General features: G+C 30.5%; 1 protein-coding gene across 1 annotated transcript in view; it reads right to left on the reverse strand.

The window, feature by feature from the left end:
- Window positions 1-13,493, reverse strand: part of LOC141292250 (phospholipid-transporting ATPase ABCA3-like) — an 87,486-nt gene that overhangs the window by 53,036 nt on the left and 20,957 nt on the right. The window contains exons 4-7 of the mRNA XM_073824251.1: window positions 12,148-12,275; window positions 6,689-6,854; window positions 1,462-1,721; window positions 1,262-1,378 (exon numbers count right to left, since the gene is read on the reverse strand). Coding sequence (XP_073680352.1) covers window positions 1,262-1,378; window positions 1,462-1,721; window positions 6,689-6,854; window positions 12,148-12,275 — 671 coding nt within the window. The remainder of the gene's footprint in view (window positions 1-1,261; window positions 1,379-1,461; window positions 1,722-6,688; window positions 6,855-12,147; window positions 12,276-13,493) is intronic.

The following is a 13,493-nucleotide window of genomic DNA, read 5'->3' on the forward strand; positions in this document are numbered from 1 at the left end:
TTATTATTAATTATTACTTTTTAATAATAAAGTAATACTTACTTTTTAATTATTCTGTACTATATAGTTTATTAGTTATTATTGCTTTCACTTGTTCATTATTTGTTATTAATTAATTATTATTCAATTATTATGTCTTAATTAACTAATATACCTTAATTAATTATTAATTACTTTCACTTATTATTATTCATTATTTATTAATTAATTATTATTCAATTATGTATTAATTAATTATATAACTTATCATTAATTGTTATTATTTTCACTTATTATTACTATTATTTGTTATTAATAAAGTATTATTTAATTATGTATTAAATAACTAATTATATAAACTAGTAATTATTATAAATTTCACTTATTATTATTATTATTATTATTACTACTACTATTATGATTATTCTTCATTATGTTATTAATTATTTTTATTATTATGTATTCATTAATTAATTATATAACTTATTAATAATTATTATTACTTTCACTTATTATTATTTGTTAATTAATTATTATTATGCATAAATTAATCAATTATATAACATTATTAATTATTATTACTTTCTATTATTACTATTAAATATTATTATTGTTATTATTTTTCTTTATTTACATTATATATATTTAAATACATTATTAAAACATTAATAAGTGTATGGGTTAGTGTACAAAAATTATTACAATTTATATATAATATCTTAAATACCTCTTTTTTGCTACTGTGGAAAAATGTGGGGGGTTTTTTGGCTTTATTATAACAAAATTATAATAAACTTTCTTATAATTTATAATTTTTTACATGCAAATTAACAGTTACATTTAGTTTTATATTTAACCATTATTGTTTTTTTATTTATAAGCAGTAGTATACATACCATATTTAATTGTATATGTTAACGTTTACTGAGAAAAAGGAGACCTCATTTGCAATTTGAAAATAATACTTTTAAAAATACCTTTTTTTAATTAAAGCAAAACTCTAAATGCATACTGCATCTTTATGTAAATGTTATCATGCAAACAAACATATCATTCAGTATCTATACCATCTGTATCTGTGGAAAAATGTAAATGCAAACACCATATTAAAATGCTCCGCTGCATTGATTTTTGTGCACCGAGTGTAACTTGTTTTGAATAAAACCTGGTTCTCATTTCTCAAGTGAGGTAAACAAAACACTTTCAAAGAGATGCAAACAGTATGTGGTATTTCTAGTAGCACAAGGAACTAGATAACACAAAGCAGTGTGTCTGTGTTTACCTTGATGCAGATAAGCAGAGTAACAAAGAAGACGGAGATAGAGAGGAAGAGGAAAAACATGAGGAACCAGGCGCTCCAGTGCAACCAGTTGCTGAGCCCCATCATGCGCATGTACTCCTGCAAAACACACAAACGGCTGCAGTCAAGCTTTATTACATCAAACTGCATCAGAATCCATGTTCATGCCCCTCTTCCAGTACCTTGAGTTTCCTCTCCTTCTCCTGCACCACAGAGCGGACGATATTCAGAGAGGTGTAGGTGAAACTGAGCACGAGCAGCAGCGGCAGCTGGTTCTGGATGGCCAGGATGAAGACGTCGTAGATGAACGCCGGGAAAGGGAAGCGGGCCAGCTGCACTTGGGCTCGCTTGAAGAGGGCCGCCGCGGCCGTGCTGTTGTAAGCCTTCATGATGGCCCTGTCCACCGCGTGCTGCACCTGCAGGAAGCCCTCGCGGTAATATCCTGTTTAGAGACAACAGAGACATACTCTACTCATTAGATACAATCAATCAAACTGAGGTTTTAATGGACTCTGATGAACTGAGAAGATTTATATTAAAGGAGTATTATGGCTTGAGCTGAATCGACAGCATGTGTGGTTTAATGTTGGATACCACAAATATTCATTTCCATTTGTCCTGTCGCTTCTTTAAAAAGCAGAAGTCTGGCTTCCAGTGAGGTTAATGCAATGTAAGTGGCAATTCTAACATTAAAATATTCATTGTTTCAATAGTAAAGTGACAAGCAATATGTGACCCTGGACCACAAAACCAGTCATAAGGTTAAATTTGAAAAAACTGAGATTTATATATCATATGAAAGCTCAATAAATAAGCTTTCTATTGATGTATGGTTTGTTAGGATAGGACAATATTTGGCTGAGATACATATATTTGAAATCAGAAATCTGAGGATGCAAAAAAATCTAAAAGACTGAGAAAATCACCTTTAAAGTTGTCCAAATTAGGTTCTTAACAATGCATATTACAAATCAAAAATTACATTTTGATATGTTTACAGTAAGAATTTTACAAAAAATCTTCATGGAACATGAACTTTACTTAATTTCTCAATGATTTTTGACATAAAAGAAAAATCAAAAATTTTGACCCATGCAATGTATTTTTGGCTATTGCTACAAACATACCCCAGCGACTTAAGACTGGTTTTGTGGTCCGGGGTCATTAGATGGCCATTTTCCAGTTCATATGAATCTTAAGGGTCTTAATAAAAAGTCTGTAATATACTTTGGTTAAAAATTCTCAATAGTAGTGTAAAAAAAAACACTCTTTTACCTTGTCAAAATCAGCTCTGCAAAATATCAGCTCATTTTATTGCATGGGCCCTTTAAATGCAAATGAGCTCTGCTCGCCCCGCCCCTCTCTGCTGTGGGATTATGAGCTGTAATGTTTACTTTAACCACATTTAGCAGTGTTTAGCTACCTTTAGCTGTGTTTATCTGTGAAACTTGCCAACAAGCACATTATTAAGAAAGGCCATTTGCAAAGATGCATAAAAAACCCTTATATTCACTTCGGCTGTGGGTGAAGCTGCATCAACGAATGATTCGCACGAGCATAGACGCATATGTAGATCGGTATCGGCACTTTCCTTTTAAAACCAAAAGTAACATTAATCCTCTGCGTCTTCAGCAGCTCAGATGTCAGGAGTAAATGACCACTGCTTTGTTCATCAATACATCCAACAACAGAACACCTCAATCGCTCAATTAGAGTCTTCCTCTGCACCTGAGTCACACAATGGCGATTGCATTCAGACAGTTTCAGCTCGGTGAGGGCGGGTCTAAGTTAAGACGCTCATGTCAATCAACTGTGCTTCATCACAACGTCAAGAAGCTGAGAATGAACTGATTTTAAAAAGATTTAAAAAACACCACTGGGTGGATTTTTATCATTGTCGGGTGGTTGTGTACACAAACTACCAACACACATTAATGTTCAAACAACATGTAAAAGTTAATTTGGCACCTGATGACCCCTTTAATGGACTCTGATGAAAATACAAATAATGTTTTAAAAAAATATATGAATGCAAAAACTTTTATAAAAACTTTATTTCATATTTTTTATTCCTCAAAAGAACTGGAAAGTTAGATTGGCTTATTGAAACCTTAATCTTTAGTCATTTTAGACCAAAAAAAAAATTACATTTTGCTTTTTATAATTTTTTTGGTAACACTTTACAATAAGGTTCATTAGTTAAACATTAGTTAATGTACTAACTAACATGAACTAACCATGAGCAATACATTTATTACTGTATTTACTAATCTTCATTAACGTTAGTTAACGAAAATACAGTTGCTCATTGTTTGTTCATGTTAGTTCACACTGCATTAACTAATGGTAACAAGATTTTAATACCATATTAGTAAATGTTGAAATTAACATTAACAAAGATTAATAAATGCTGTATAAGTGCAGTTCATTATTAGTTCATGTTAACTAATGTGGTTAACTAATGTTAACTAAAGAACCTTATTGTAAAGTGTTACCATTTTTTTAATTCATGTATGAAAATTGGAAATAAAAATAATGAATGGGAATTATGAAAACTACAGAGCATTTTTTTTACAGTCTACACAAAAAAAGCCAAGTTTGAGGCAGTGAGGCACTTACAATGAAAATTAATAATTTAAATGCAAAAAAATTTACCTTTTTTATTTATTATTATTAATAGTGTTATTGTTATTGTTGTTATTATTATTGTATTTAAAAACAACTAAATTCACAGTAACAGTATTAAGAATCAAGCATATGTAAACTTTTAAATGGGGTCATTTTTATAAATTCAACTATTAATTTCTCTTGTGGACTATATGTAAACATCTTTTATGTCGAATATCTTATCCAGGTCAATACGAAGTAAAATATAACACGCACTTTGTATGATCCCTTTTATTTTGGTCAAATAATTAACATTTTGAAGATTCTGCAAGGGGGTGTAAACTTTTGACCTCACCTGTATGTGAACAAAACTAAAAAAAAGGAAGTAAACTTAAAAGGCAAAATGATCTTTAAAAAATAGTCACAATATGGCCAATTATCCACAAATCCCACAGCAATGATGAGGTTTAAACTTGAAAACACCTCTAATATTTCTTTTAGCTTCAGGTAGTTACAATTTCTCAAAGCTTAACCATTCACAGAAAATTCCTTGCCGCTCCATATGGCTTTGCAAACTATAATGACCCTTGAAGATCAAAACTCTCGCTGTGCATGTCTTTCACACTTGCACTATAAAGCAACTCAATGCAGATGAAAGGAGGACGCTGAAGCGTGAAAAGCCATGCAGCGCTCATGATTAATAACACACGCTGCTGGCGTTTTGAAGCCGCTGGCAGAGCTGGAGGCCATCAGGCGAAGGGAATGCTAACTAATCCAAATCACTTCCTAATCAATCGCTAGCACCATCACGGGAAAACTTCACGTACAGGAAGAGATCATTAAGGAAGCAGAGGAGATAGAACAAGCCGGTTTATCTCATCTGCTGATGGTAACTGACAGCTGGTGTTAACAAGGAAATCGATCAAAAACGAAGACGTTACCAGCTTCAATTTTGCACACTGTTTAAGCCGTTTAAACAAGCATTGATGATGGATTTGTTTCTTACAAAGACGCAGTTTTTTTTTTCACAAGATATTAATTGATGCACTGAAGTTGTGTGGTGTTTTTATCAGCTGTTTGGACTCTCATTCTGACGGCACCCATTCACTGCAGGATTGGTGAGCAAGTGATGTAATGCTATATTTCTCTAAATCTGATTAAGAAACAAACTCATATACAGTCAAGCCTGAATTTATTAATAAATTATAAGTTGGTTTTATTCAACCATTTTTTGACTGGAAATAACACAGATGTCTCCCAGAAGATAAGAAGACGATGTACAGGAGGCATCATTGTGGAAAAAAAATATTCATCATCTTTTATTTACATTTGAACAAAAAGTGGCATGTCCAAAAGTATTCATACCCTTCTCAATAATCAATAGAAAAGCCTTTATTGGCTATTACAGCAATCAAACACTTCCTATAATTGCTGACCAGCTTTTTGCATGTCTCCACTGGTATTTTTGCCCATTCATCTTTAGCGATGAGCTCTCCTTGCCATCACCCTGATCTTTAGCTCCCTCCACAGATTCTCAATTGGATTGAAGTCAGTACTCTGGCTGGGCCACTGCAAAACGTTAATGTTTTTGTCTGCTAACCATTTCTTCACCACTTTTGCTGTGTGTTTTGGGCTGTTGTCGTGCTGAAATGTCCACTGGTGCCAAGTTTCTCTGCAGACTGCCTGATGTTGTTGTTGAGAATTTTGATGTATTGCTCTTTTTTCATGGTGCCGTTTACTGTGATTAGGTTCCCTGGTCCACCGGCTGAAAAACACCCCCAAAACATTAGGTTTCCACCACCATGTTTGACAGTGGGGATGGTGTTCTTAGGGTTGAAGGCTTCTCCTTTTTTACGCCAAATGAAGGATACATCATTGTGGCCAAACAATTCAATTTTTGTTTCATCTGACCATAAAACAGAAGACCAGAAGTCTTCTTCTTTTTCCAGATGAGCATTTGCAAAGGCCAAGCGGGCTTTTGTGTGCCTTATCTGGAGAAGTGGTGTCCTCCTTGGTCTGCGTCTGTGGAGCCCAGCAGTGGGCAGTGTCTGTTGGACTTGAGATGTTGCCACCAGCAGAGCCCAGATTCATCAGGATGGCCTTGGTGGTGATCCTTGGATTCTTTTTTACCTCTCTCACTATCCTCCTGGCCAGCACAGACGTCACTTTTGACTTCCGACCACGTCCTCTGAGATTTGTCACAGTGCAGAACGTCATGTATTTTTTAATAATACTTTGCACTGTAGACACTACAACTTCAAAACATTTAGATATGGTCTTATAGCCCTTTCCTGACTTGTGAGCAGCCATAATACGCAGCCGCAGGTCCTCAGTGAGCTCCTTTGTCTTAGCCATGACTGTCCACAAACCAACAGCAGAGAGCTTCTGTTTTCACCTGTTGAGTTGATTAAAACAGCTGTTCCCAGTGAATCAGGGTAATTAGGATGCTTTAGAACAGCTTGGACTATTTGGAATGGTATAGAACTTTGGATTTTCCCATAGACTGTGACAGTTTGCAAAGGGTATGAATAATTGTGGACATGACACTTTTTGTTCAAATGTAAATAAAAGATGAGTAATATTTTTTTTCCACAATGATCATCTTATTATCTTTTGGGAGAAGCCTGTGTCATTTTCGGACAAAAAAATTAGCTGGTTAAATAAAACAAACTTTAAGTCAGAATTTGCCAGGGGTATGAATAATTTCGGGCTTGACTGTACATGTAGGTTGGCCTGGAATTCATGGCCTGTAATTTGCTTATGCTGGGTAGTATTTCCCACAATGCATTGGTGCGGACTGACCTGGCGTGCCTCCGCGTGGCTCGTGTTGTTCTCTGGGGCCGGGAAGCTGGAACAGCGGGAACAGACTAAGCGTGTGCCAGTCCATATCATTGTTGGGGTTGAACTCACTCTTCTCACGCGCCGGAGCATTTCTTGGGCTATATGTAAAGCGCAGATGATAGCTGACCTGAAACATACGAGATCAACGGTTGTTTAGTAAATGGTCTTTGTAAAATGTGACTTAACACTTCATGTAATTATTAGAGGGTCAAATCTTCAAAGTAACATGAGTGTCTTGATTACTGGAACAATAAAAATGTAATTATTGTGGGGTTTGAAACTACAACTTTACGTTTACAACAATACAAACAGACAGACAGACATTTAATTGTGATTATATATCACTAACTATATAAAAAATAAACATTATTCAAGACACACTCATATTTGACATATTTTTAAATCTCACATTTAATAAGTACATGATATTTAATGTGAGATTTAAAAACAACAAAAAAATTTTTAAAATGAAATAATAATTATAATTATAATAATAATAGTAATGGTTACAAATGTGTCCCAAAATTGTGATTATATATGACAAAGACTATATAATAATAATAATAATAATAATAATAATAATAATAATAATAATAATAATAATAATAATTACAATCTTTATTAAATAAAAACAATACACAATTGCTAACTGTAAAACGAAGAAATCAAGCCTTATAATAATAAGAAATATTTCTGTTGTAATATTTCATAGCAAAATAAAGAAAACTTATGTTAAAATTATGTAAAACGTAATAATAATAATAATAACAACAACAACAACTATTAAATATATTATTGTTATTAAATATTAATACTGGATATAAATTATTAAATTAGACAAAGTAATTTAATTGAAAAGTTCATATGTAATAATAACTATTACATTTATTATTATTATTTGTTATTAAATATTAATACTGGACATTACATTTTAAATATTAGACAAACTTATTTCACTAAAAAGTAAAGAAATTGTGTTCAATAATTTAAAAAACTAAATAAGAAATATTTAAATTGTAAAAATTTTACTGTAAAACAATTTTTTGTAATATTTACTGTAAAATAAAGAAATTTAGTTTATAACAATAATAATAATAATAATATGATGATGATGATAATAATTTAATATGCAATTATAATAATTAATAACAACAACTATTAAATATATTATTGTTATTAAATATTAATATTGGATATAAATGATAAAATATCAGACAAACTAATTTCATTGAAAAGTTAATATGTAATAATAATATTAATAATAACTATTACATTTATTATTGTTGTCATTAAATATTAATATTGCACTTATTAACATTACATTTAAAATATAAGAAACTCATTTCACTTAAAAGTAAATAAAATTCAATGATTAAAAAAACTAAATATGAAATATTTAAACTGTAAAATTTTTACTGTAAAAAAATTATTCTGTTGTAATATTTACTATAAAACAAAGAAATTTAGTTTGATAATATTAATACCATTGTAATAATTTGATATGCAATAATACTAATAATAATAACTATTGTATACATTACCATTGTTATTAAATAAAATACTAGAACAATATTTCATTGTAAAATAATCAAGTGTATAATAATTATAAAAACAAAAAAACAAAAAATAAATTTCACTTGTAATATTTCACTGTAAAATAAAGACATTTTGGTAATAATAATAATAATAGCTAAATAAATATTTCTATTGCAATATTACATAGTAAACATTAGACCATTTTACTATGAAAATACTGAATATTTAAAAGTACTAAGCATATAATCATAATGACAATTTTTTTTTACAGAATATATATTAAAATAATTCTGTTGTAATATTTAACTGTAAAATAAAAAAGTAAATAATAATGAATTATTTTTTAGAATAAATGTAATACATTGTTGTTGTTGTTGTTGTGGTTATTATTATTTTAGTAGTATTTATCATTATAAATCAATAATAAATTGTGCAACCAACCTAATGGTTTTTGTCCACTGAAAAGATAAATCTCTAATGTCTCATCATGTGAATGACTGACAGACAACTTGACACGAATGGACTGAACGCACAGCCTTGTATTCATCTGAATAAAATTCAATTCAGCATCGACAGTAAATGTGATATTTATATTTGACAAAATAAATCAGCCATCTAAAGAAATGCAGCTACTGGAAATTTGAGGCAACAATGTGACATTTATGGCAAATTTTTGGCATAAGGAAAACAGGTTTTTCTGTAAGTCATTCAGAAAACTATTCTTACGTTAACCGTTCAAAAAACATACATTTTATGAAGAATTGACATAGAAATGCAGGACCTGCACCAGAGTGATAAACTCATTGAACCCTGGCGTGAGCGAGGACTGAGAGCTTTCATCATGAGAGATGATGATTCACTCGTGTCCTCATGAGAAGAAACCAGACCGGCCCTCATCTCTCCATTAGCACATGGAGAAACCTCAGCAAGTGCATCTCAGAGCGGCTCAGACGGCTTCAGCCTGAACATTCAGTGCTTCATAAACACACGAGCAGGCAGCGGAGACATGAAACCAATATGGTTTGAGGGTATTTGCTGCTAAAGCACTAATGGTCTGATTCCTCCTGCTAGATTCAACTGCACTCTTGACTTCAGTGGAAAACAGGTTATTTTGTCCTCAAATGTTCACAAAAGAACATTTCCTTCAGGAACACTGGCTTTAAGTAATGGTTAGCATCACGAAACGGCACGTAAACGGGCGACTCTCACTAAAACTGACAAGAATCCATTTTATTTCACACCAAAATCAAAAGAAAAGTGATTTTGCATGAGCAAATCTAAGCTTATTTTTAGGATAGTTATCATTTTTGTTAGTTATTTCTCCCCGATTCTCATTATTGTAATAAAAAAGAGAGCAAGAGAAAGAGAGAATGATGCAAATAAAATGTAATTCGCCTTTTAATAACTCTAAAAACAGAAATAAAGTGATTTTCATTACTGTATAAGTACTACAGTTAATACATATCGTGGATTTTATTGCATTGTGTTTAAACCGCATTGCAAAACTAGCTTTATACAAAATTTTTACAAAAAACGTTTTACAAAAATTTTCTTTAAACAAAATATAACTAATTTAGGAATAATATTCCTAATTATTATTATTATTATTATTATTATTATTTAATATTTTAACCTATAATTAAATGTTATAAATTAATTAAAATTAATAATTGCATTTTATTAATAATAATAATAACAATAATAATATACCGTTTAACTTTTTTTTAATGATTTAAACTGTTGAGCATGCAGTTTTACAGGTTAAAATAGCATTATTATTATTTTTAGAGTAGTAGTAGTATTACTAAATAGAAATATTATCCAAAAATGGTATAGTAAAATAAAGAAATCAAATGTTTAATAATAACTATTATTACTAAACAATAATGTTAAACAATATAAGAAATATTTCTGTCATTGCAATTCACTATAAAAAAAATCTAGTATTTAATAGTAATATTATTATAATATTAAGGATTTATTTTGTGACTGTATTACTAATATTAGTAAATAGCATGGGATTTATTGCAATTTAAATATGAGAGGACAATGTATTTAATATAAAATAAATTATTAGCTTTATTTTCTTTGTGAAAAATCATTTAACTTCATAACATTAGTCATAATAATTTAATATATTTAATTTATAATTAAAATACTTATATAAATAATAACAACAACAACAACAACAATAATACTTATTATTATAAGGTTAATTATTACAATCATTTTATTTGTGATTTTTTTTCTTAACAATACTAGTAACAATAATTTCAAATATTTAATTTATAATTAAAACACCTATATACATTTACATAAATAATAATAATAATAATATTATTATTATTATTATTATTATTATTATTATTAGTAGTAGTAGTAAATTATTAGCTTAAATTAATTTAAATTAATTATTTTAAATTAATAATGCTGGTAATAATAATTTCATTTATTCATTTATAAGTAAAATACCTACATACTACTAATAATAATAATAATCATTTATTATTATACTTATTATTATTATTATTATTAGCATAATTTTCTTTGTGAAAAAAATATTTTACTTAATACTAGTAATAATAATTTCATATATTTAATCAACCATCAAAATACCTACATAAATAACCATAATAAAAACATATTTATTATTAGTATTATTTATTATATTTATTTTTATCATTATTATTATAAAAAGCAAATTATTAGCATTATTAACATTTTTGTGAAAAATAATTTTACTTAATACAAGTAGTAATAATTTAATATATTTAATTTATAATTTAAATAACAATATAAATAATAATAATAATAATAATAATAATATTTTAAAAATATTCTTTGTGAAAAACAAGTGTACTTAAAACTAGTAATAATTTAAATATAATATATTTATATTTATAATAATTTTAAATATTTCATTTATAAATTAAAATACGTTCATAAATAATAATAATAACTAAAGGCTAGTAAAAACTAGTAATAATAATAATAATAATAATAATTTATTACATTCAACTCAATTAAATTAAACATTAATTTAACGTAATTAAAATACCTAAATAAATGCTACTACTACTACTACTACTACTACTAATAATAATAATAATAATAATAATAATAATAATAATAATACAACTGAACAAAACATTACTAAATAAAACAATATAACATAATAACAATATCTTTATGCTACATTGTTTTATTTAATAATGCAGTAAAATACAGTAACCTTACTTTACAAAACTCTACATAACGATTTGAACTGTTCATCATGCAGTTGATCAGGTTGATCTGGGCTAACAGGAGGATGTAAACAAGAAGTTGTTGATTGGGAAAGCTAATTTATTAAAGGTTGTATCAGCGATTTCTAGCCTGAAACATAAAGTGTCAAATTCAGCTGAGCTTTCTTCACAATCCGCTCGCTGCCTGCCCCATAAATTGTCTGTGAAAAAAACACGTCTCTCTGGTCAGCCTAGGGTCCGAGATATGCCAAAAAAACAATCGGCACTACCAACCTTTCCACACATAAACAAACAGTGTTCCAACCAATCAGCGTCAGGGGTTTGGTGTTGTGGACTTTCGCTCCGCCTCCCTCACATCCCAGCACCAGTAGGAAAGTCCACAACACCAAATCCCTGACGCTGATTGGTTGGAACACTGTTTGTTTATCTGTGGAATAGTTGATAGCGCCGATTGTTTTTTTGGCATATCACGGACCCTAGGCTGACCAGAGAGACGCGTTTTTTTCACAGACAATTTATGGGGCGGGCAGCGAGCGGATCATGAAGAAAGGTCAGCTGAAATTGACACTTTATATTTTAGGCTAGAAATCGCTGATACAACCTTTAACACACAAGTCAGTCTGTTCCGTGGCGCCTCACCTGCAGAGGAAGCGGCTCATCGTCGTGTGTGAATTGGTGCTCAAACACAATGGCTGCCAAGATCTTTCCAGACTCTGGGTCATTTTTCACAAACTCCTCAAACTGCTCCTCTGTTTCAAAGCCTTGCACTGGAAAACAAGAACAAGACAAGACACATGCTTAATGCCACACTAGTTACTATAGCTCATACTTAAACACACCAGACAGGAAGAAAACACCTAAAAACAAACATTTGAGCACCATGACAGCAAAACAAAGATTTCTCAGAAAAATGTAAATCGTTTATAATTTTATGTTCATGTTCATATTGTTACATGCGTTAAGTTTAAGGTTTAAACTGATAAAAATAGACGAATCGATGAGAAACGCAACCCTTTAAGCAATCATACGAAACCATGTGACCTTCAAAGCAGCTGTGTGGACATTGGCTCACTGTTTGACCTTTAAATAATTGATTTTAGGATTTGTCAGCCTACTGGAAACATATGTTAATGATATCACCATCGCTTTTTTCCAAGAGAAAATAATGTTAAAAGGAAAAGCTAATGAGACACTAGGCAAAACTGGGAATTCAGCCAGGTCACGACTGGGATTTACCAACTAAATCCAATTAAACACACACACACACACACATACCGGCATGCTTTAGACTCCAACAATATCTGAACAAAAATGAAAAGTCGGCTATACTGTTAACAAAAAAAAGGAATGTGTTCAAGAAGCATTTAATTCTTTGGATTCTTTGGTACTTTTTATTGTTGCTTTATCGTTCTTTATTTACAAAAACACATCACATGAGGGTGAAAAAATAATGAAATTTTTCATATCTGGGTCAAATGTCTATCTAACATGTAACCAGCTGGTCTCACATGACTGTTTGTTAGTTACAGTATCTCTCTTACAGCATCTTTCTTTGTGAAAACATGAGGCGTCGGTTGAGCCGGTTAAACCGGCTCAGAGAGAGCAACCCCTGTCTCCTGTAAGGTTTGCAGCGGTCTGTCCCGTCCTGAACTGATCTCACCGCACCTGGAGGATCAACAAGCAAATCCAACATTCCTTTAAAACGAAGCACAACCAGGAAGCATCTGTGCTATATGTGTCAGTGTAAACACAACAGAGAGTTAATAACAATAAATAAGCAATAAAGCCACTTTTGAAGTCCTGCTGAAACTGATTATTGTCTATGGTTGAAATAAAGAACCAGCTCTAGTTCTGAAACATTTGAGTTTTTCAACACTACTATTAAAAAAAACATTTGATAACAGTGTCCTTATTGTCAACTACCAAAAAAGTGAGCACACCCCTCACTTTTCAGCAACCACTTTAGAAAATCTTCTCAAGGGACA

The sequence above is a fragment of the Garra rufa genome, chromosome 19, assembly GCF_049309525.1.
Source record: "Garra rufa chromosome 19, GarRuf1.0, whole genome shotgun sequence".
NCBI classification, from domain to species: domain Eukaryota; kingdom Metazoa; phylum Chordata; class Actinopteri; order Cypriniformes; family Cyprinidae; genus Garra; species Garra rufa.